The sequence below is a fragment of the Terrapene carolina genome, unplaced genomic scaffold, assembly GCF_002925995.2.
Source record: "Terrapene carolina triunguis isolate 2854851 unplaced genomic scaffold, T_m_triunguis-2.0 Scaffold139, whole genome shotgun sequence".
Classification (NCBI taxonomy): domain Eukaryota; kingdom Metazoa; phylum Chordata; order Testudines; family Emydidae; genus Terrapene; species Terrapene triunguis.
The window spans coordinates 7,581,655-7,607,297 of record NW_020664490.1 but is presented as its reverse complement, the minus strand read 5'-3'; the positions used below and the strand labels follow the sequence as shown (position 1 = coordinate 7,607,297).

The 25,643-nt window shown below is 39.1% G+C and overlaps 1 protein-coding gene across 1 annotated transcript in view; it reads right to left on the bottom strand.

The window, feature by feature from the left end:
• LOC112113032 (breast cancer type 2 susceptibility protein) overlaps positions 1-25,643 on the bottom strand; it is an 86,485-nt gene that overhangs the window by 47,745 nt on the left and 13,097 nt on the right. Inside the window, exons 9-12 of the mRNA XM_026653430.2 lie at positions 14,260-15,468; positions 8,077-13,284; positions 5,241-5,333; positions 11-80 (exon numbers count right to left, since the gene is read on the bottom strand). Of these exons, the coding sequence (XP_026509215.1) occupies positions 11-80; positions 5,241-5,333; positions 8,077-13,284; positions 14,260-15,468 (6,580 nt within the window). The remainder of the gene's footprint in view (positions 1-10; positions 81-5,240; positions 5,334-8,076; positions 13,285-14,259; positions 15,469-25,643) is intronic.

Here is a 25,643-nt window from a genome sequence, read left to right as displayed (position 1 = left end):
TTTTTCTTACCTGAAAGGAACACACGTTTCAGGTTTTAAAGGAATATGGTACATAAACTTCCTTCTGTCTTTCATTATGCCTAAAAAATAATTAAAACATAGTATGTTTCAATGGCACATGTGATGTTTCTGGAACATATTAGAGATTTTTTGTGTGTGTGTGTGTATATATATAAAAAAAAATACACACAAGTCTACAGAGTCAATAAACAGTTTTTTTTCCTTTTTTATTTTTTAAGAAAATGAACTGATTTCATATAAAATCCTCTTTGTTTTTAAGAGACCAATATTTAGGTCTCCTTGGTTACCATTAGTGAGTGAAAAGTAAGTTTTGCTGTACTGACAAGTGACCTCAGATATGCTTCCCAGATCCAAAACCTGCACAGCTACTATTATTGAGAGAGCAGTTCTTGTTATTAGAACTCCCATGCCCGCCTAACAGCGCTCCTAGAAACCAGCAGCAAAGCCTCCTTTGGCATAGATCTGTGGGCAGGTCTACACTACAACCGGGATTGACGCTCTGAAATCGATCCACCAGCGGTCGATTTAGCGGGTCTAGTAAAGACCTGCCAAATTAACTGCAGATCACACTCCAGTTGACCCCTGTACTCTACCCCAATGAGAGAGAGGGATAGCTCAGTGGTTTGAGCATTGGCTTGCTAAACCCAGGGTTGTGAGTTCAATCCTTGAGGGGGCCACTTAGGGATCTGGGGCAAAATCAGTACTTGGTCCTGCTAGTGAAGGCAGGGGGCTGGACTCTATGACCTTTCGGGGTCCCTTCCAGCTTTATGAAATAGGTATATCTCAAAAAAAAAAAAAAAAAAAAAAAAAAGTTAAGTCGACAGGAGATTTTCTCCCATCGACCCCCCCAGTGTAGACCCCGCGGTAACTATTCATGCAGCTGGAGTTACGTAGCATAGGTCGACTTACCGCAGTAGTGTAGACATAGCCTGTGTCTCTTCACCTGCCTGCTGCTAGAAACCCCCTGGCATTCTTTCTGACTGGCAATGTTAAACCCTGCTATATTTCAGATTAGCTCAATAGTAGACAGCTTAGAATTTTCACATCTCAGTACTTTAGACACGTGTGAATACATCTTACAGTAATTATTTTTTGTCTTTTGGTCAATTTTATAGCTGGTCTAGCTCAAACTAATGGTGCCAAAGAAATCCTAATACATCCTTTTTAATGTCTACATGAAGCCACTGGGTGGGATGCAAACTGGGGGAGACCACAATCTCACATCAGCATTATGCAAATGATCCCTGGCTTCGCTTCCAGTGCAGAAGGCATAACTAGTATCCTCTCCCAAATATCACAATATGTGGCTGGCTGCAATCAGTACCGGGATTAAAGATAACACTGCTCTACAGCCAAAATGCTTCTGAAATAAATGTAGCCAAACTTTACTAATTCTGGGTCACTGAGAACGAAAATGATGCTTAAAATTGTTGATTGGCTCTAGTTTTCAAGATATGCTATTGGGTCAGTATATACGACCCTTGACTTGGGAATGGTGGAGGATAAGTGAGTTATAAAGGGAAGGAATCTCAATTTAAACCAGAAATGACTAAAATACATCTTTGACTGGATCTATGAATAAATCTATGACTGGGTTTAGACAGTACTTGCTTTTTAGGCAAAACAATGAATGATGCAATCTGAAGCTGGTATTGCGTCATACATGATATGAATTGCATCATGTTATTCCTAGAAGTCATGGATGATGCAATCATAACGAAGCTTACATCACTCTGCTGAACAAATTGCCCTATATCAGCTCTAGAAATCATACAGTGTCGTGCTCTCTTATTTGTCAGTGTTTGATTTTGCAAAGGGACACATTTCTGTTTAGCCAAAGTGAGCAGAGATGCCTCGTACTTGTGTGAACAGTGCAGATAACTTCTGCTATGTTTGTGGTTAAGTGACTTTTGCATCACAAAAGCGCAGTATAACCACTATGGTTAAGAAAGCCTATCATCTTTATTTTGGCTGCAAAATTGGAGATCAGGACAAGAGGTGGGCCCCACACATATGCTGCAACACTTGTGCAACAAATCTTCGCCAGTGGTTGAACAGGAAAAGGAAATCTATACCTTTTGCAGTGCCAATGATTTGGAGAGAGCCAACAGATCATACCAACAATTGTTACTTCTGCATGGTGCCTCCAGTTGGGAAAGGTGTGTCAAAGAAGAAAAAGTGGACTGTGCATTATCCAAACATTCCATCAGCTATACGCCCAGTACCCCACGGAGAAGGACTGCCGGTTCCTGATGCACCAGAATCATTCTCACTTGAGTCAGACGAGGAAGAGGATGAAACTTCTGGTCCTGAACCATCAATGTCACAGGACCCCCATTTTCTCCCATCCTCCTCCTCTGAACCACATCTCATAACACAAGGTGAACTGAATGACCTTGTCAAGGATTTGGAACTACCCAAGAGTAAGGCAGAGCTGTTGGGCTCCAGACTACAGCAGTGGAATCTCCTGGCAGGTGATGTTAGGGTTTCCATGTTCCGTGACCGTCAAAAGGATCTTGTCCCATTCTTCTTCATGGAAGGTGATCTTGTAGCCTGCAACAACATCGATGGTGTGATGGCAGCCCTCAACATCGTTCACGATCCAGATGAGTGGAGACTGTTCATTGATTCATCGAAGACGAGTCTTAAAGCTGTTTTACTGCATAATGGCAATGTTTTGCCATCAATTCCAGTTGGTCATGCAGTCCATATGAAGGAAACCTATGACAACATGCAAGAACTTTTGAGGTGCATAATCTATGACCAACATCAGTGGCAGCTTTGTGGCGATTTGAAGGTTGTTGCTCTCTTGCTTGGTCTGCAGACTGGATACACAAAGTACTGCTGTTTTCTCTGCGAATGGGATAGTCGTGCAAGAGATTCCTACTACATCAAGAAAGATTGGCCACTCCAACAGTCATTGGAGCCTGGGAGGAAAAGTGTTCCGCATCCACCACTTGTTGAATCAAGGAAGATTTTGTTACCACCCTTACACATCAAGCTGGGTCTGATGAAGAACTTTGTCAAGGCCATTGACAAAACACAAGCAGCTTTCAAGTACCTCCGTGGAAAATTTCCAAGGTTAAGTGAAGCTAAGATAAAGGAAGGTGTCTTTGTTGGTCCTCAGATTCGTGAACTTCTTCGAGATGATGCATTTGACAATGCACTGCGTGGCAAGGAAAAGACGGCATGGAAAGCCTTCCAGTTAGTGGCAATAAATTTTCTCGGAAACAACAAGGCAGACAACTACAGATTGTTGGTGGAAAACCTCCTCAAGGCATACAAAAGCCTTGGTTGCAACATGTCACTAAAGATACATTTTTTGCACTCTCATCTAGATTTTTTCCCACCGAACTGTGGAGCAGTAAGCGACGAGCACGGCGAGCGATTTCACCAGGACATTGCAACAATGGAGAAACGCTATCAGGGCAAATGGAGCCCATCAATGCTTGCAGACTATTGCTGGACAATGACAAGAGATGCTCCATTTAATGAATACAAGAGACAAGCCAAGAAGCGCCGAGTAGACACTGAATAGGACTAAACTATGTACAGAATAGTTTTTTGCCTTTTGTTTCATAATAAATTTTATTTATATAACCCTTTTGCTGATTTTTAAAGTGTTACATAAACAGGACAGGTGAAATATTATCATGTAAAGCAACCATAAACACATGAAAAGACCTAGGTTTACAATTTATGATTAAAACTCTACTATCTACACAATATACATAGACATAAAATGTAAAAACTTAAATATCTTAGAAACAGTAGCCAATCAGTTGTTTTAGTTGTCATATTTGAATTCAGCACATCAAAATACATAATAAATAGCACATTTTATCTCTGAAGCAGACAACTTCTCAAAAATTGTAGACCAGTGTAATTGGCAGAAACTCAACCAAGGCAAGATGGAAGGGATGCTAGTAGAATTTGTAAAATGCTTCCAAGAGCTATCTACTGCTATCAAATCACCCCCTATTAAAGGAGTCTGCTTCCGGGTCATCAGTTGGTCAATACACTATGGGCGTTTTTACACTCCTCACTGATTCTAAAGTTTCAAGTAACTGCCACTTTGAAGAATGCCTTCTTCCACCTATTAAATGCTATAAAATTGTCAGATGACAATTTCATCACTGTGATACATGCTTTTGTGACCTCCAGAGTGGATCACTGCAACTTTGTACATCTAGATAGGATGACAGTCCTTAAAAAAGATCAGTTAATCTAATTAATTTGCAGCCTCCCTCCTTACCAACACCAGGTGCCAAGAGCACATCCGAAGAAGTGGGTTGTAGCCCACGAAAGCTTATGCTCTAATAAATTTGTTAGTCTCTAAGGTGCCACAAGTACTCCTGTTCTTTTTCCCAGTGCTTTGGTCACTACACTGACTCCCCACAAAATACCATGTCAGGTTCAAAAGGGAGCTAGATAGAATCATGAAAGATAGGTCCATCAATGGCTACTAGTCAGGATGGGCAGGAATGGTGTCCCTAGCCTCTGTTTGCCAGAAGCTGGGACTGGGTGACAGGGCATGGATCACTTGACGATAACCTGTTTGTTCATTTCCTTTGGGACACCTGGCATTGGCCACTGTCAGAGGACAGGATACTGGGCTTGATGGACCTTTAGTCTGACCCAGTATGGCCATTCTTATGTTCTTGGACCCAGTCTTCAAGGTCCTCCATAAAAATGTCTCAAGGTATCTAAAAGTGCATCACTTTGGGCTGTTAAGATCTCTCTGCAGCTATGTTCCTCAAAGACTCTTAGGTGTTAATATGTTTTAACTCAAACCTCTAAATTTTTATGTAGAAATAATATACAATTTTACATAAAAATGAACCTATTGGTAAGGTATCCTCATCTTACTGAGGTTGCAGTTTGAGAGTCTGAGTAAGATTTTGATGTACTGGATGTATGCACTGTGGATGATTGCATGTTGGAAGTGATAAATTTTTATTTTATTTTTTAAATAAAGGTGAGCTGCGAAGATACTTCAGTATTATATTTGTGTGGTAAGGCATCTGATTTCAGGTTAGCACAGATATTAATATTGCTTAAATGGTATTTCCTTGATTTTTCATGTGTGTTGATGGGAAAAGCGCTTACGCAATCTTAATTCATTAACTTTTTTGTGTTGGTTTATTCAAAAGAGAACTATAAATGGCACTTGATATGACAATTTACTATATCATATATAAACAAGAAAAAAAAATTACCATCTGGAGTGCTTTTTGAAGCTTTCAAACATTTGTGGGGATTCTCTGTTCTGTCAAATTCAGGTAATAGTTCCCTTTTAATTGGAGGTTCTCCTGAAAAATAAATTCCGTACACTAATTTAAAAAAATAATTTTCTCTTAAGTTCAGTATCTCTCCCACTATAACATAGTAGCTGAACTTCTAAATTTATCATTTAAAGAGTTGTGTCAAACTGAAATTAGAAACTTTACAGACCACACTTCCTGAATTAAAATGTCTTTTCCATTTAGTACAGATGTCTTTTCCCACAATTTGGCTTCTTCTATTTAGTAATCAAAGCAAAGAGAAGGATGTAAAATAGCAGAATGCAGTTTGTTTAGGGTTCTGTTATACACATATATCATGCCTGTTTCAAATACCTTGATTATCTGAAATACACCTCTACCTCGATATAACGCTGCCCTCGGGAGCCAAAAAATCTTACCGTGTTATAGGTGAAACCGTGTTATATTGAACTTGCTTTGATCCACCGGAGTGCACAGCCCCGCCCCTCCGGAGCACTGCTTTGCTGCGTTATATCCGAATTCGTGTTATATCGGGTCGCGTTATATCGAGGTAGCGGTGTACTGTTACACTATGTAAAGTGTTTTGGAAAAAATCACTGCCAAAACTGAACATGATAAATAATTTTAAGTTTGAATATAAAGTAAAGAGAGAGAAATTTTTCAAAAATCTTTAAAGAAGAATATTCCAAATCTGACTCACACTGTTACCTTAGGCACTATTATATATCCTTATTACCATAGTATTAGCAATTCACAAGGTGAAGAGAAATGTTTCCTTAAACCCTCCCAACTAAAAACCAAGGTCAATTTTATAAGAAACTGCTGACTATCCAAACACTTAATTAAAAGACATTTAAACAAAAAGTTTTTATTTACGTTTGCTTTTGCATATCTATAAAGCAGCTTTCCTACAGGGCTAGTGATGTCAGTGCAACCTACACATTGTACTAATGTAGGGAAATAGCTTGTGTATGTGGAAAGATTAGCAAAGTTTTAACAGCTTTGGGGTTTTCTGTTTAGGGGGTGTGACAAAGTTCCCCCTCCACCTTGGTGGGTCCTGCGCTTATTGGCAGATTTGGTCGCCTCAGCGCTCTTCCCCTCTGGTGGAACCCACAGTCCGGGTCAACACTTCCTATGTCTGATCAGGAGTTGGGAGGTTTGGGGGGAACCCGGGCCCGCCCTCTACTCCGGGTTCCAGCCCAGGGTACCCTGTGGATTGCAGCTGTCTATAGTGCCTCCTGTAACAGCTGCATGACAGCTACAACTCCCTGGGCTACTTCCCCATGACCTCCTCCAAACACCTTCCTTATTCTCACCACAGGACCTTTCTCCTGGTGTCTGATAACGCTTGTACTCCTCAGTCCTCCAGCAGCACACCCTCTCACTCTCAGCTCCTTGCGCCTCTTGCTCCCAACTCCTCACACTCGCACCACAAACTGAAGTGAGATCCTTTTTAAACCCAGGTGCCCTGATTAGCCTGCCTTAATTGATTCCAGAAAGTTCCTGATTGTTCTGGAACCTTCCCTGTTACCTTACCCAGGGAAAAGAGACCTACTTAATCTGGGGCTAATATCTCTGCCTTCTATCACTCTCCTGAAGCCATCTGGCCTGACCCTGTCACAGGGGTTATAGCTCTTTCTCAGAACTACACTAAATACTATCAAAACATTCTTGTCAAATCAGTTTAAATGGTTAAAACCTTTTCCAGAAGTGATGGATCCTGATGTTTAATTTGCAAACTTTTTTCCTGTCTGGCTCTATTATGTAGCATTGTTGGGAGTGCTTCTAAAACGTCATACAATAGATACTTTGTTGGAGACTTCTTTGTGGACAATATGCCTTATTCACTCCATGGCAATATCTATGGGCGAGCATAAACTACTATAGACCTTGGAGCAAGAAATCCACAGGAAACCCTAAAAGTAGCTTTGGAGAGGGTGTGACTAAGGGCTAGTCTACACTGGCAACGCTAAAGCACTGCCGCGGCAGTGCTTTAATGTGGCTTGTGTAGTTGCGGCAGAGCCGCTGGGAGAGAGCTCTCCTAGTGCTCTAAAAAAACGCACCTCCACGAGAGGCGTAGCTACCAGCGCTAGTGCACTGGTGCTTTACAGCGCTGAAACTTGCTGCGCTCAGGGGGGTGTTTTTTCACACCCTGAGCGAGAAAGCTGCAGCGCCGTAAATTGCCAGTGTAGACAAGCAGGCAGGTAGACCTGTAGGCAGGTAGAGATGTCCTAATTCAGACATCCATGTAGGAAGCGCTTCCACCAGTGGAATCCCTATGAAATCCTGCCACAACTGAAAGCTATTCTCCACTGATGAGACACTAAATAATGAAGGTGGAAACACTACCTGTCCTTTTCTGGGGTTGAATACCCTTTAGACACAGCTAATTAGATTTGCAGAGAGAGATACAATTAGCACTTGCCTGCTCCCAGGAGGAAAGGGCTAGCGTTCTGGCCCCCTATGGTGAAAAGTTAGAGTCTAACACAGCTTTCAGGTGACAGCGGTAACTTTCATAAATATTAGCCAAAAAAATCTGAAGCTTTTGAATTATGCTAATTATTAAAGTATGGTTTGTGCTCCATAACAAGAGTCCTGCTCGTGCTCCATCTGAAATCAATGGATAAGTTATCACCAATGTCAAGGAAAGTTTTGACACTGAAATCAAGGAGAGCAGGCTCAAGCTTTAGATTACTTAAAATCAGCTTAAACAAGTTATATTGCAAAGTGCTCTAAGTTATTTAGAAATACGAAATTAAATGCACTTACTGGAATTTAAAATAACACCTACCAAGTGAGGTTTTTTCTTCCATGCGTCTTTTCCCAATTCTCATATTTAATGGACAGTTTTTATCAATCTTTCTACAAAAAAAGAGGGATTTTTTTGTATTATTTTCTACTCCAAAATCAGTGAGTTTATCATCTTCCATAAAAGCTTTGGCACTTTCTACTGCTTCTGTTTCCAAGTATTTTTCTGAACTTTGGGAGCATGTAAGATGATAAACATCCAGCTTTGTTTTAGTTGGAGCATTGCATGAAACTGCTTCAGCTTCCATTTCCATCCTACTTAGACCGTGATGCTCTTTTTCAAAAAGCTGAGTCTCCTCTGAAAGTGTAAAACTGTTTAATAGAGTTAGGTGCTTATCCTTCTCACTGTGAGGTGCACACACAGGTATTTTAATATTGTAAATGTTTTGTAAAGGCATTTCAACAGGACAGCTGTTTGTTAAGTCAAGTTCTTCATTATGAGTATCCTGGATTTTGGGTTTTAAAGAGGCTTCATCTACTGCTTTGGTTGCACCAACATAATTAACAGAAGATTTTAGGGCTGTAACAGGATCTTGTCTTGAACTAAGTTGATCTGCAAAGCAGTATTTGCTGTTGGCAGTGTCATCGAACACCTGCTTCACTTTCAGAAAAGCATTTTCAGAAACTAGCACTTGCTTTCCACTTGCTGTGCTGAATCCAAAAGTAGCATTTGAAATCAGTTTGGGGTTTGAAATTTTTTTTTCTTGTGATATTGCTACCTCAGATTTCCTAAGTGCTGAAGTACTTCCTATTCCAACAAACTTTTCAACTTGGTCTCCAACTGAAGATGCATCATAATCACATTTCAGTTCTGATACACATTGTTGATCTGATGAATTATTATTTTCAATTTCAGAAAAGAGACTTCTAGCTTTCTTTAATGAATCTTCTGATAACTGTACAGGTTTACCACTTGCTGTGCTAAAAAAAACATAATTACCTGTAGAAAAGTCTAACTGACGATGATTTAGTTTATTAGGAGATTTACATAGGCCAGAAAATGTGTCATTCACCTGAAAGCATGATGTCTGAGGATTTGGCTCAGACCCAGTATCAGGTTTATTTCTATTGTGCTGTAGTGCTTGTTCATCTTCATAGTTGTTCTCATTTACATTGGGAAAATGGCATGTAGCTGAATTATAGGTCTCACTCTTGTCTACATTTGAAGAGTTAGCAGAAGTAGGGCACTTAGCACTGTCCAAGGTCTCAGAGAAATTTGCTGCAATTTCATTTTGATTAGTTTCTGATTTAGTCTCAGTGTTCTGTTTCCTAGATTTATCACAGTTTTCTGAAAACATTTGTCGGACTCTCTTTAGTGCATCATAGGAAACAGCGACTGTTTTACCTCTTGCTGTATTGAATGCAACAAGTCCATCCTTAGAAAACTTTGAATTGGAGCCTGCCACTTCAGTGGCTGAGATTTTCAAAACATTCTTGGCATCCAGAAATTTTAAATCACAGTTTTGATTCACATAACTCTCATTCTGAAAAGTTTCTTCAGAACTAAGTAAGTTGTTTCTGTCTGCAGTGAGACTTACTAGTGGCTGATCCTGAGAAACACTATCTGTATTTTCTGGGAAGCAGTTCACATCATGGCTTGAATCATTTGAATGTTGAAAGTCAGACCCTTTACTATCGTCTTTTAAATGAAAAGAGCAATGTTCGTCCCTGTGAGTTAAGTAAAGGGAATCGTTTTTTATTTTGTTATCCTTTACAGTTAAAATATTTTTCATATTTATGTAAATGGGATGTTCTGCAAGAATATCTGATACTTCTTTTAAATGCAAATCTGTAGCAATCTGGTCATTAGCAGAAACAATTAATGTACTTTTTGAGCCATCATTTTTTCTTGGTGAATTTTCCAGATTTCCCTCTGCAAACAACTTTCTTGCCTCAAATAAAGATGCCTCACTTGGGGAATTGTTTTTGCTATTTCCAGTATAAAATCCTAAACTTGACTTTCCAATGGCCACACAAACAGGCTTTTTTGAAAATGAAGTTTCTGAATGTTCTTCAGGTTCTTTGTCCAAATTAGCAGATAAATGTACCTCTACTGAAAGTTTTTTCACAGTTTCAATATCCACAGGTTGTTTAATTAGACTATCATCTAATATCTTTTTAGGTGGATTATCAAGTTCTTTAGAAACAAGGTTACCTGTAAGGTTAAGCATTTCTTGATAATATTTGGGAGTGATTTCTGCAAATAACTCACAATCTTTGATAAAGTCTTTGTTATATTTCTTTTTTTTTAAAGCCTGAATCTCAGAGTCCTCAAAATTACCACTATTATGCTTATTTTCTAGGAAAATATTTTCTTCTGCAAAAATTTGTTTTGCTTTGGTCAAAGATTCATCAGTAATTATAACTCTCTTGCCACTAGCAGTATGGAAACTTGTCATATTGTTCTGTTTTATATTCCTGATTTCAAAATCTGTGTCTTGTTGGATGGAGACTTGTTGATGGTAAGAGCCTATTTTGGATTTGTTTTGGTTTACATTAATGTTTTTTTTTACAGAAGTAGCATCTATTCCTTTCATGTTTACACTATTTCTCATTTCTCTATTGGAATTTGATGAAATATTATCCAGCTCTTTTTCTGTGCACGTTTCAAACAAATGGAGTTTATCCAATGGTGCTTGGGATACTGATATATTACTGCGAGATGCAGTTTGAAAATCATCTAGATTTTTTATCTTTTGTTCATTTTTATTAGGATCCAGTTCTGTTTCATCTGAAATATTTAAAGTTAATATTTCTTCAGTTTTAGACACTTCGCTCAAACATGTTAGGTCTGACAAACCTTCTTGTAAACTATACTGAGACTGAGTGTAACTCTTTTTTTTTTTTGAGATGTTCAGAGTCTGATTCTGGTTTTCACTAGATGACAGACCATTTTCCATCTTATGTCTAGAATATTTAATAACTTTTAAATTATTAATTTTGGTACTACTAGAAATACAATCATGTTCAACAATATTTTTTGTACTTTTCCCCTGATTTTCTTTATATAGTTGCATAAATGTATTAATATTTTCTTCATTATTTTTTAGTGTATTTTGGTATTCAACATTTGCATCTTTTAAACTTTCTCCACAATAGTTGTCTTTTTCAGTCAAACACCCGGAAACATTCCTTCTAGAAGTCATGTGTCTATTAGAATAACCACTTCTGGGATTCATCTCTATGGATTTAAACATCTCACCATCATCATCCAGGTTACTGAACAATTTTGCAGCTCTCATCAAAACCTCATTAGAAATATTCATTTTTTTGCCTCCAGCTGAACTAAACCCTCCAAAATTAGAAAAACTGTCCTGTGTAGGTACTGAAAAACTTGGGACAAGAGGTGCCTTATTTGCATTTCTGCGTAAGTTAGTAGAGGTAACTTCACGGTTATTTTTCTGGAAAATATCTCTCTCTTCTTTTACATTACCCATCATTGTAGACTCTTCATTTGTGTTGGTATGCTTACTGGATTTATCATTTACTCTTTGGACTTCAGTTTCAAAAGAGTCATCAAAATCAGCATCTTGCCACATAGCAGAAATATTCTTCAAGTTAGTTGTTTCATTTGTATCTACATATCCAGACAGTTCAGAGCTATTATTTTGCACCATATTACTTTGCTTTCTAAATTGTGTAAATTCAAACTGACTATTTGTTTCTTCCAGTATGTTAGAAAGTTCAGTAATTTCAGCTTCTTGGCTTGCTGTCAAGGTTCGGTTTAGTTGAGGTTGTTGATTTCTAGGCAAGTTTTGAAGAGATGAATCTGTGCTTTCAGGCAGGATACCTTGTGCATTCTTAGGTTCAACAAGACTTGCCTGTGAATCAAAACCATGGGAATAGTTACTGTCCAATTTATTATCCACAACTGGAGAAATCTTCACATTTTCCTTTGTAATTTGATTTGAAATGTTTTTGATCCCGTCTCTGGAAAAGTCTTCAAGACACTCACCTTCCATATCTTTGAACAACATTTTGCCTTTTGTAATGCTATTTTCAGAGAGTTTTATCTGCTTATTAGAAGCAGTTTGGAAGCCACCAAAGCTTTCATTTAAGCTATGGCCATTAAAACTTGCGTGTCCTGACCATTTCTCTTTGTCTTTTGGGTTTTCTTTTGACTTGATGTCTAAACATAAAGGTTTTTTTGAATATAAATCTTTATCTGATGCAACATGTTTAGAAGGAAGTTTGATCACCTTCTTTATGCAATACTTATCTTCTATATTAGGCTCTGGTTCTTGTGTAATAAAGCCTGAGACTATTTGTTCAGGTCTCATTTTTAATGCAAGCTCTGGCAAGGTAGATTTCTCAGAAATTACTACCTGTAATGAACCACAGTCTTTGCTATCAAACAGTTTTTTGCCACTTTCTATAGTTACAGTGTTTTTGTTAGCAGCTGTTTGAAGCTTATTTTCATCCTTTTCAATTGACTCGGTTTCTTGATCAGCAGCTATAACTTTTGAAAATGGAACTGTATCTATTTTTCTCTCTCTGTTTAAATTAGTGCTAGAATTTTTATATGGCTGAATTACCAAAGGTGGCAGACTTACAGCTTTGCATTCATCTATTGCCAAATGGCCATCATTTTTGTCTCCTGATCTGTTTTTATTGCAACAAATACTACTGTTCTTACTTATATCAAGGTTAATTTCATTCAAAGTATCACTGAAGTGACAATTTTTCATAGATACTGGCTCTTGTTCCATTTCAACCAAATGTTCATCATCACTAGACGGCTCTCCAGGTTGATCCTTAAAAATCTGAAGTATAACAGTGTCATTATTTGGATTAACATTCGTATGCATATCCATCTCATCTTTCTTTGGGCATTGAACCACATGTTTAATCCTACCAGAGTCCATTTTGGAATGCTTTGTTGCTAGGAGGCAAGCTGTAGCTACAACTTTATGCTTTACACGCAAAACATTTCTATTGTTTGAAGAAACCACTAAATATTCTTTCAGAGTATTAGACGTTTCTGAGCAATCTAATGATGAAGCAGGCTGATGTTCCCTGCTATTATTTTTTAATGCATCTTTCAAGTCTTGATGTATCATTCTGTTATTGAAAGAACTATTAGGTGAGTTATCTATTCTATCTGCTCTTGTGGCATATTTGCTCAATAGCATGGAATTTTCCTCAGTATCTGACCGCAAATACTTTCTCTCAGCAGAAGAAACCAAAAGATCTATAAGAAAATGAAAAACATTGCAAAATAGTTAGACATGTCAATAAATAGAAGACACAAAGCAGTTCTCTTATTCAAATAAACTGAAGTTAATTAACTTAGCCCTTAAATACAACTTCGGTCCCAATTCTGTAAACATTTGTGCACATGCTTAATTGTATTACCATGAGAAGTCCTATTGATTTCAAGTGTGTGTTTGCAGGATCGGGGCCTTATATGCTTTAATCATGGTCTGACAATTGACTTTACCATGAACAGAAATCAGTAGCCTTCAGTTAAAATACCATGAGTTGTAATCACAAATCAAGTAATGCTTTTGTTAAAATAGAGGAATAGGTGTCCCCCTTGTGAAGTCCAAGCTCATGGATTCTGTGGTAAGAGCATCACATGAGGCGGGATCCTTAACTCCCCAGTCTGAACTAATTATTTTGGAAAAATTCACAGCTTTTGAAAAGAAATTATGTACATCACAACAGGTGTACAACTTACATTAACCCTGGCAGATTTTTTTTAAAGTGTTTTAGTGCTCCTGAAAGGTACCAGATGGAAAGGTCTGGAGATCCAAGCCTTCTAGCTATACATAAAGGATGCAATGGTAGTACAATGTTCCCCATATTGTTCCACTAATGTTCATCAACCCTGACCTACAGACACTATCTCTAGAATATTCCATGCCCATTCAGTCACCTCTGGCAACAGTGAAAAAAAAGTTGTCAGCTCTGACAATTTATTTGAAGTGGAAACTTTTTTTCTAGAAACTAGACTGAGATCAATACATTTCACATAAGCTAACCAGACTGTTTTCAAATGGTAATATCTTTCTGTCACTATTTATTATCATCAGATCCCATTACCAATCTTATGAATTACAGTTTCCTTCAGAACAATACTTCCCCTTCACAATTCAGATGAAGAAGTAAGAGGTAAGTTTAATTACAAAAAACTTCAACTAGTGAAAATAATTAGAAGACATACCTTGATCCTCATTATTGGCTGTATCAGGACCTTTAAAGGTACATGATTCAAATTCTGAATGAGATGATGCAGAATGACTAGAGGAACCTGTTTTTATTTCTTTCTTGACTTTTCCCTCTTGATACGGGGAAGCATTGTTTATTGTATAAATAAATCTTTTTGGTCTCTTTTTCAAGCTGGATAGCACACTCGTGCTTTTCAAGCCAGATCTCCTGGGGGTGTTTTCATTGTTTGTTGACCATTTTGTGCCATCAGAATTATTTGGAGTTGAAGCATTACATATAACAGGGTGAGAGGTAACATCAGTTATGGAAGATTTAGAATGTTCCTTTAAATGTTTATGAAAGCAGCTATGGACTTCTGGGTATTCTGTAAAGTTTGTATTTTCCATTAAGGAACTACAGTCTAAAAAGTTAACTTCAGAAACCTTTTCAGCTGCACATCCTTTCACTAACGGTGGATCCTGAACACTCAGAGAGACAGAATGCATTAGAGAGGTTTCAGAGGTTGAGTACTTTTCATAAGTTTTTGTTTCATTCTCTATGTGTTCTGACCAATTGATATTCAACAGCTTTTCTGCTTTTATTAGACTTGAAGTGTTCAGTAAAGATGTTTCAAAAGTACTGAAGTTAGCATGTTCCTTGGTCATAAGTGCTAATTTGCCTTCAGATCTTTTCTTGCTACAGACACTGGATGGTGAACAAGTATCACGGGCGGATATTTTTTCCAGCTGTGTTACATCTAAACCAGATAAGTTCAGCTGAGACCATTCAGAGGTTAAAGAAGATGGCATATCCTCCCTTGTAAATTTTCTATTCTCGTCGGGCTTCTGTATTCTATTATTTGGTATGTTAGTTGTAAATAGCTCACACCTAGGAGAATCCAATTCTCTTTCACACTTTAAGCAAGCATCTTTAAAATTCCCCATCACTTCATTAGTCTGCTGAAGTAAAACAGATGGCATTTTATCAAAGTGTGTTTTCGTAGTCCAGTTGGTTGTTTTCACTTCTTGTAGATGTTTGCCACTAGTATGACATACAGAAAAAACATGTTCCCCTGTATCTGGCATATCTATGGTCATTTCATGCATTTCTCCATCTTCCAGGGCATTTCGTGCCATTTTGTTCCCATCTGACTTAATGGAAACGTGAAATCTATCTTCCAAGCTATTCATCTCACCAAATGAGCCATCTAACATCTTCTCCAGCTCTGTAAATAGTTAAAAAACAGGATTATTGAAAATATCTTAGAAACACTACTCTATTTCTATCATACAGTCTGCAGACTGAATTTACTCCTGCTGTTTCCCTCTCAATACTGACCCTTTGCATCAGTTTGGAGATATAGTGGTATCCACAGCAGGAGTGCTCTCCAGTGGCCAGCATTTGCTGCTATGGATAGGAGAGAGGAGACAAGGGGCAACAATGCAGATCTCTCTTGCCTCCTATGGATTGCAGTGGACCAACAAGTTTTGAGGATGGACCTCCTGGCTTCTTCTACCAGGGGAAGGGAAAGTGTGAATGTCCCATAGACAGAAAAATTAGTAGAAAACTCCACAAGATAAATTTCTGTATTTGTCTCCTATGCAAGTTATACCATGCAGGGGACAATGAAGGACCTACAATTAAATCCAACGTTTTATATTTCCCCCTTCCTTTGGGTCTACTGTTTGCAGTTAATGGAGCAATAATTTAACAGGAAAAATGTGGTCTATCATGACCATTCTCAATGCACAATATTATAGCATTAAAAAAAAGATTAGGAAGACAACCACAGGTTCTTCTTTTTATAACTATTTAGGAAGTTTTAAAAAGGTTACAAATCACTGCCCTATAAATATTAGAAAAACAATATTTACAACAATGCACTTATCTTTTTGTTTAGAGAAACATTAAAGAATAATATAGTCAACTGTCTCTATTGGCAGGGATATTACCATTACCATATTAAAGAGTGAGCTTCTTTACACCACCCACCACACTTGTTTCTGGGGATTTTGTTAAATAAAGTGAAAATATTGATTCTACTCATACTTATCAAACTAGGTGCGTCTATCAAACATTAATATTAAAAAAATTGGACAGATGTTGGTTTTTGCAGGTGAACATACAAATAAATGTTAACCAAATATCTATGTATATATTTGTCCTTTATTTTGCTTGGTAACTGATGCATTTTTCCATAACAACCTCCTATATATTTTAACCATTCCACTTTCAGTTAGTAGTAGTCTAGCAGCTACTCGCAGATGAGATTAATTTTTCATTTCTTTGAGCATCATTTCCATTAGGAGGTCCCAAGAGAATTAACAAGGGATCATTTTACAATAAATATCCCACAATTTGTAATATTTGATTACGACTCACATCCTAGTACACCTCTACCCCGATATAACACGAATTCGGATATAACGCGGTAAAGCAGCGGTCCGGGCGGGCAGGGCTGTGGGCTGAGGCAGATCAAAGCAAGTTCGATATAACGCGGTTTCACCTATAACGCGGTAAGATTTTTTGGCTCCCGAGGACAGCGTTATATCGGGGTAGAGGTGTACTTTCTGATGACTAGACATGTCCATACAAAGAGTGCATAAAATTACCTCTTTGACCACAATTTCTCCAATATGTATCTCCATTCAGTTTACATTTATTTATTTTAACCTAACACTGAAAGTGTCTTAAAAGTCTTTTTTTTATTACTCCAGAGTGAGGTTCCATGTCCTCTTTTCCATATCAAAGCCCATTCCCCTGGTGTAACTGTCTATCCAAATCCTGTTTCCATGGTGTCATATATGGATATTAGGAAAGTTGTCTGCAAAGACTGATCTCAATTAGGAAACAAAAAATATAACTAATCAGCCAGAAGCCATCACTTCTATTACACTTAACTTTCTCCATAGAAAAGTTTTACTAGAAAGCTGAGAAACAGGATGCCTAATCTGAAGGTACTGATACCATGGGAGAGTGAGGCAATTAAAATTGGTTTTGATTTCTAAAAAGTTCTTTAAAAAGTTCCTTTGATGAACAGCAGGCCAACTGTATGTACTCCATAGCTCTCCCAATCATTGAAAACTCTGATTTGTAATTTGGGTTAAAATACGGATTATTTACTATGGATGTCATGGGTGAAAGTAAAGATCTTATCTCTGATTCTATCCCAAACCCAGAGAGTAGCATTTGCTAAAGAATATGTATAAATTTCTAGAGGGCATGATTTTTAAAAAATTAATCTATGGTAGCCTAGTAAATTTACATGGTCATAATTTTTTTGTTCAGTTATGACCTAGTGCTTGGCTGAATTAGATTACTCCCAATCCATTATTTCTTTGAGCTGGCTGGCTTCTCCCTTCTCCACTTCAGACAGAGGAGGGAATTGAATCCAGGTCTCCGACATACCGACTGAGTGACTGAACCACTGGGCTAAAAGTTAGACAGAAGACAGCATCACCACTACATCCTCCTTTTCCCTCCTTAAAGTTTGTGAATGGCATCTAAGTGGGGTGCCATTGCCAGAAAATTCTCTAGAGTCTTCTGTCTTTATTTTTCCTACCCTCCTTTTCTTGGGTTTCACCATCTCTGATGATTTTTTTCAGCAGCTTACCATTAGTTTCTACCTCTGGAGTATGTTCTTGGGTGTCTGAGATTTGGATCTCCATCCCAAGCGACTCGAGTGTACTTTTTCCTTGGTTAGAGTCCCTCAGTGTGTACTTCTGATTTTGGAAACTGAATGAGAATTAAAATGGGAACCCCCATCTGTAGTGGATATCTGACCTCCTGAGTGCTGCTGTAATTTTCCCCAGCGCTCTCCTTTTTTTTTTTTAAAGTTAAGGGGCAAAGGTCTTGGAAAAATGGCATCTTGTGATCTTGTAGTATAAGCTGTCCATGCTCTCTGTGTTTTTCATAATTACATTTATTGATAATGATGACATTTAATAATCAGCACTCTAGGTCTATTACAAGGTTCAGATGGAAGGAACAGCATACCCAATCATGTATCCTCATCCAGTATTTTCAGGCAACCCCTTAATTCCACTACCATTTCTCTTGTATTTTCTTTTTTGAAACTTTTTATTATGGCAAAATTACAATAAAACATTAACATACTACATCATATGTTACTTATGCAGGATCAGGTTAACATTCAAAGAGCGTGACTCCAGATTCTAGCTTGCTCGCAGGAGAGCCCTTCTCCTCTGAGTATGCTAAAAAGGGTGACCAAATTTCTAAATGCCTTTCCTCTTTTTGGTGCTTCCTCTTGTGGCAGTGTTTTCTTTACAAGGAGAGTCCATATTTTGCTATACCACAATTCTACAGAAGTCAGATTTTTCCAATCATGTGTAATACCAACTCTTAGTGCTAACAACAACAAAAATAGTGTGTGTTCTGTTTAAAATGTAGATCTTTTTCTGGAGCATTAAGTAAGCAGGTCAGGGGACCACAGGACACTGGCATTTTGTCAGAAGACTAATCTTTTTAATAATTTCCTCACAAAACCATCTAATTCCTGGACACAACTACCATGCATGCAAATATGTTTCCTTTTCTCCCTCACCCCGAACAGAGTGCCTGCCTCATAGAAAAAAAAAATTATGGATCTTAAATAGAGTCAAATACCATCTATACAGTCATTTATAATATTTTTCTTTATGTGCTACACAAATTGAAGATATGTATCCCCTTTCCCATGCAGAGACTCACTCAGCCAGCTCAATTTCTTTGTCAAAATCCCTTAGCCATATTTTCATCTCAGCTGTTCTCTGAACAGCTTTTTAAATCAAAGTTGTACAGACGCTCACCGAGTTACGTAAACCCGACGTACACAAAATTGAGCTTACAGAAAAAGTTCCGTAAGCTAGAAATAGGAGGGTTTTTTTTTCTTTTTTTTTTGCGTAATGGTCATTCTGACTTACGCAACATTCGAGTTATGCAAGGCGTTCTGGAACGGAACGCTTGCGTAAGTCGGGGAGCATCTGTATATATCTTAGAAACAAACTTTTTATTGCAGCTTACTCCTAGGTCAACTCCTCAAATGGGGTTAATGGTCTGTATAGAGCCACCCTGTAACCAGATTTCGCAATAAAATGTTTGATTTGTACATATTAAAAATACAGGATTTTATATTATTTACATATCTCTTGATATGATTCATATCAAGACACAGGAACCACTATCCAAACTGAGTAATCTCAGCTCTTACACGCTACAAATAGGAAATATTTGTGACTAGGGATAAATTCCTTATTATTAATTAAAGTAGCTAAGGGAAAGCGCCTCGGCAACAGGAATTCAAAAAAATTGTCCAAAGCTGCTAAGTCGGTCTGGATGAATGAGAATTTTGGGGCTTTTTCAGGTGACCTAAATTTATTTTTAACCTAACAATTACTATGAATAGCTATATTTGAGCATGAGTCTTGTTCAAGTTTTGCCCAGTGTTTGGATGGTCTATTGTTAATGCAAATGATCTCATTTTTTAATTGTGATGCATAATAAATAAAAAAAATGAAAATCAGCCAAATGAGGGAACACTAGTCCACCCCACTTTGTAGGCTTTACAGAGCTTTAGAACTCAACCTTTGTCTTTTATATTTCCTTACAAATTTTAATAGCACATATTGCCATGTTTTAATGTCATGTAAGGGACACCAAAAGAGATGCACTGAAAAAAACCTAACAACTTTGGGAGGACAATCATCTTTACCGAGGCTACTCTACCTAGCCAAGAAATTTCATATTTTTTCCCATTTCTCCCAGTCTTTTATTTTTTTATTCCTCACTGGAGAATAATTTGCCTTAAAAAGATTTTTAAGTTTCTCCACAATATTTATTCCTAAATATTTTAAAGATTCCTTTACCTATATTAATTTACGTCGCTGACAACAGTTTGTTTCGACCCTTTCAGGAATATTAATTCCTAGCATTTCAGATTGATTTTAGTTTATTCTGAAACCTGATAGCTGCCCAAATTTCAAAATTAGTTGTTCTATAATTTTTAGCAAAGTTTCTGGATCCTCCAAATATAGCAAGACACTGTCAAGCATTCAAAGCTATATTGTGTTCTAATCCTGAAGGCATTTTAATGCCCTACACAAAGGGGCTGTTTCACACACATTGCAGATGGCTCCATTGCCAAAGCAAACTCACAGGGTAACCCTGTCTTATATCCCTAGACAAAGTAAAAGAAAAGGATTGATGACCAAAGCAGACACTGAAGAATGAGTACATAGGTCTAATATTCCCCTATAAAACGGATTTCCAAAACCAAGCCATACCAAAATCTGTCTTAAGTACTATACTCCCACTCCAGCCTGTTGAAGGCTTTCTCAGCATCCAAAGAAAGCAGCACACAGGAAGAATTGCCAGAATTAATATTTTAGGTCAAATTCAGATCTCCTCTGATATTATCACATAGATGCCAGCTAGCAACGATCCCAGATTGGTCAGGGGAACATATCTGGGCAACATGACACTGTCACCGTGTCTCAGTGGATCAGAGCAGAGGATGCCAAATTCAGGACAAACTCACCCCAAACTGATGGTTATTCTATCATTAGACTATACCAAGCCAGTAACACAGTGATTAACAAGAAGTCAAAACTACAGTCTCCTTAAGCATTCCAGCCCTTGGCTCACAACCCAGACACTGGACTTTATGATGAGTGGTTACTGAAAACCAATTTAATCAAATAATATAGGGTCCTTCTAATCCCAAGGGATCAGCCTCTTAGCCAGGTCAATATATAACTCAGATCTTATGCAACAATCACACTGATGCCAATCCTTTAGTAACTAAAAACTAAAGGCTTAATAATAAAAGAAAAGAAGAGAGTTATAAATGGTTAATAGATCATATACATACAGGTCATTTGTCAGTGTTCATAGCTCAAGATCATAGCAGTGATGGAATAAACTGTGAGCTTGCAAAAGCCTCTCTGGAATTATCCAAACAGATTGGGGGTCAACAGTCCTTGTTTAGAGCTTCCTTGTTAGAAATCCACTCAAGAGAAATGAAGCAGGAAATGAAGATGTCTCAGGTACCTTTTTATATCCTCTGCCAAGTGCATGGAATTTTATTGTCTCAAACAAAGCTCACAGCCCAGGTGCCTGGAAAATTACTGGCTCAAGATGGCATTCAGGGCAAAGGCGTAGCCACAGGTGGGCCTGGGTTGGCCCACGCAAATATCACTCCCTCTGCCCATGTCAGGCCGGCTCCACGGGGCTCTGGGACCAAAGACCAGCTCCCTCTGCCCATGTTGGGCCAATCCGTGCTCACTCCCAGCACCATTAGTCACCATGCATTTTTCACAATCTTAATTACAGAGTCCCATGCATGATCCAAGCAACCGCTCCAGCTCACAGCGCATACTCAACAGCACCATGCACACCCCGCCCAGCTAATCCTCCCACTTGGTCGCTCAGTTTGTTTGTTTTCCCCTCCACCACTGCCAACAACTTGCCCTTTTCTTTGCAATCAATTACTTCCAGCTCCCTCCCTCTGGCTACCTCCCCTCCTGCAAATGCCTCTGTTTCATTGAAAGCAAGCGAAGCCCCAGCATCTCAAGTTGGATGAGGAGCTCCAGGCAGAGGAAGTTTCTGAGCACGGTAAAGGGGCTCCGTGTGTTTCTTCCTCTGTTATTACGGGGGGGGAGGGGAGGATAGGGGAGGGAAGGGAGGTGGTTGTTTTTTAAATCACGGGCTACGGATTGTTCCCGTGCTGCAGAAAGTTTGGATTAGAGCCGCTCGGGGGAGACACAGCAGAAAAGAAAAGTTAACAGTTCAGCCAAGTTTCCCCAACAGCTTCTCCCCCCTACCCCAGCCCATTCAGATAACTACCCCCAATCAGCTTCTCCTGGGGCACTAACTAGCATCTAAATGATCAGAGCGCAGGCTCACCTACGCATTCCCTGCACTCTGTCACACACCGCCCATCCTTGCCATGTCTCTTTTCCTCTGCACTCTCCCTTCTTTAAAGGAGGGTCTGAGCGTCCCATGCTCATCCTTGCCCCAGCATGACTGTCCACGTTCCACTCCTAGAAGTCACACTTTGTGGGTGAGGGTCACCTCATAATTTTGTTTCCACCCACAGATTCGCACATCATGAACAGCCTGTTTCCCCACTCCCTTTGCTTTCTCTTTCAGTTTGGGCGGGGCCTGTCACTGTGCCTCCCTTTCCTCCTCCACTGGGGGCTCTGATTCCCCCAACCCCACAAACCTGTCCCAAGATCCCTCCTCCTGCTGTGCTGGTGGTGAGGTTCCCTGGAACTACCTGCTTTTCCCCTGAGGCTAGGAGCACTATTTTCCCCAGCCCCTTGTGTTAGGCCGTCTGTTTTCACCCTCTCCTTTTCGAGGGTGGGCCTGTCTTTCTACTGGCTTGTATCTTTATGTCTAGGGTTCTCTGGTTTTCCTACATCTACTCCTTTGCCCCATTCCCTGTTGGTCTTGCTTCCTGCCGTGGGGGACTCTACACCCTCATTTTCCCCTTATAAGGGAAGAGGCTCCAGTCTGTCCCTATAATAACTGGATGGGGCAGCTCATCTACCACCCCTACCTGCTTCCACTCAAAGTGCTTCTTGACCGCTAGGGATATTTCTGCACTGGGCAGAGCCTCTTCTTGCAGTGGATACATTCTAGTTTCAGGCTGTCACCCAGTAGTATCAAACAAGGCTTCACCAAACCCCTCTGGACCAGTGTGCATCCTGAGGCCGTGTCCACCAGTCCCCTCCGGCGCATCCTCCCGACTTTTACAGGGATGCTAGGCATTTTCTCTTTCTGCCTGTGTAGATTGAGTCCACCCACAAAACTTGGCAAACTCACATTTCATAACTGCGCCATCCAACGTTGTATGCCCTGGTTGCCCACACTGGTAGCAAACCACTCCCTAGTTCCCCAAAGAAGTCCCCCTCATCTCCTCCTTTTTCCTTTTCAATCATCCAGGATGTGGCCAAATTGCCGCCCTTCTTCCCTGAGTCCTATCCCTGAAACATCTGGAATTCTTTCTTAGGAAAATCTGCACCCACAAACTCCTCTGCCAGCTTTACCGCTTCCTCCAGGGTCGTTGGCTGGTGCCTCTGGACCCATACATGTGTGCTTTCAGGGAGGCACTGGAGAAATTGCTCCAGTATTATGTCTATTATTGCCCCACACTTGGGTGTCTGGTCGTAGACAATGGGTTGCCCAATTTGTTAATTTTTGCGCACATGCCTGGGGTTACACACCTCTAGTCCATCTAGCAGCCCAATATTTCTGTTTATATTTTTCACCCTAAAGGCCAACCCTGCCCAGGATGGCCACCTTTACTCTATCATAGTCCCGGGCTTGCTCCTCACTCAGGGTCATATAGGCTGCCTGGGCTTCTCTGGACAAGTAGGGTGCCACTTGGCAGGTTCATGTTCCTTTATCCCATCTGGCTCCCATTGCTACTCTCTTTAAGGTTGATAAAAACACACGAGGGTCATCTCCAGGATCCATCTGACACAGGCTCACCCCCTATGTCTTACTGCTGTTCTTGGTTGTGGGACTCACCAGACCCCATATCAGTTGCTGCTGCGCTTGTGCTTTCTCCTTTATGAACTCCTGCAGGGATTAAGCACCTTGTAAAAATCCCCTCCTAGAATAATATCTCCTTCTCTAAAATTTCCTAAGTGCTTAAAAAAACTGACTAAAAAAAAAAAAAAAAACAGGAGCAGCAACAGCTTGCCCTTGATTGGGAGCTTACACATTGGCTAAAGTGAGAAGTTTACCTTTCAAGGACTCCTTAAATAAAATGTATCAGTCTTCTGTATAAAGAATTATCTACTTACAGGAAACACTCTTGAAGAAACATGATAAATACCTGAATACAGCCAGCATCTCTCTCTCCAGGGCAATTTAATAGAAGAAGGGTGGCAATACTCTTTGCTAAACACTTCCTTTTTATTGTTTCATCATAACTCATAGTTCAGTGAGCAAAATGCCCTTTTCCTTTTGGTGAGCTGTTCACCCCGTTAACATTAACGGCCATGTAATCAATAAGCTCAACCATGTGTATGAAGTCTTATCTTGCCCAGTACATTACCCATTGCTAAAAGCAGTGAGATGCAAGGTCTCCAGTACATTTGTGCCTTTTCTTTAAAGAAGACATTTTAGATAGAGTTCCCATCATACACACAGTAATTTTAGAACTCCCACATATATTGTGTTTCCTTTTAACACCTACATTGTTGTACCCTAAATCTGATTTACCATATATTTTTAAAATCCGAGGCATATTGTTTTTAATTAATATAATTTTTTTGATTAGAACATAACTACATTTAACATCTGTTTCTATTCTCTTATCCCATTTCCCCTGTATCCCTCCCTATGCATTCCCCCATTGTCCCCTGGTCCCCTCTAGCTGTGGAGCCTGGGCTCTCCTTACTTACTCCATGGGCATGTCAGCTCCCTGCTGGAGGGTGGGTTTTTTAATATATATATTTTTAAGAACCAAGCCTTATTTAATCCCATCAAATTTCTTTATAACACTGGGCATTATGAGAAAATTATACCATCTTTGAGTTCACATATTCTTAACATTTTCCACCATAGGTGTTCCTTTTCCAATTAATATAACATTTTAAAATGTTTGTGAACTCTAAAAGTCAAACTTACTTCAGTAGGGGAGATCTGGGTCTCTTGCTATTTCGTTATTAACTTTGTTTATAGTATAAATCACAATATTAAGTGTTATGCCCATTAAGTATTCGGTAGCCATATAGCATAAAATAGCCTGGATGCTGTACAGCCCAGCTTCCATTTAACTATATTCCTTTATCATTATAACCACATGGATATCATATCCATTATTTACTGTAATGTCATAGCCCAGATACTAATCTTATTCTTCTGGATTTGGACTGTTTCGTCTGCTCTCATGTCTGTCCTCTAGTCCTGATATTGCATCTTTCTGAGCTGTTCTGGCTCTCTTTGATCTCACTGATTCCCAGTAATTTCTTGGTAAACTGTAGGACTGATGCCTTTGAGCCCATTCAGATTTGTCTTGAGCAGATTCACCTATTCCCATGTCTAACAGTACCCATTTCTCTTCTTTTGGATTTGAGATAGGCATATCTGTCCTTTCATTTAAAAGACAGTCTAAATGGGGACCCCCATTTGTACCTTATTTTGTTCTAAGAACTGTGGTCACCTGGTATAGTTCTCTTCACTATCTAAGGGCTGAGGCTGCCAGATCTGGGAAAATTTGTATGGACTGCTTAAGAGTTGTCAGCAGTTCAGCTCTCTCTCTCATTGCCCTCAGTATTTTATCCTTGTCTTGATAGTAGTATAGATGGGTAATCATTTCTCTTGGTCTGGAGCCTGCTGAGGGCCTGGGGAAAAGGGATCTGTGAGCCTTCTCAGTATGAATGCCATCTT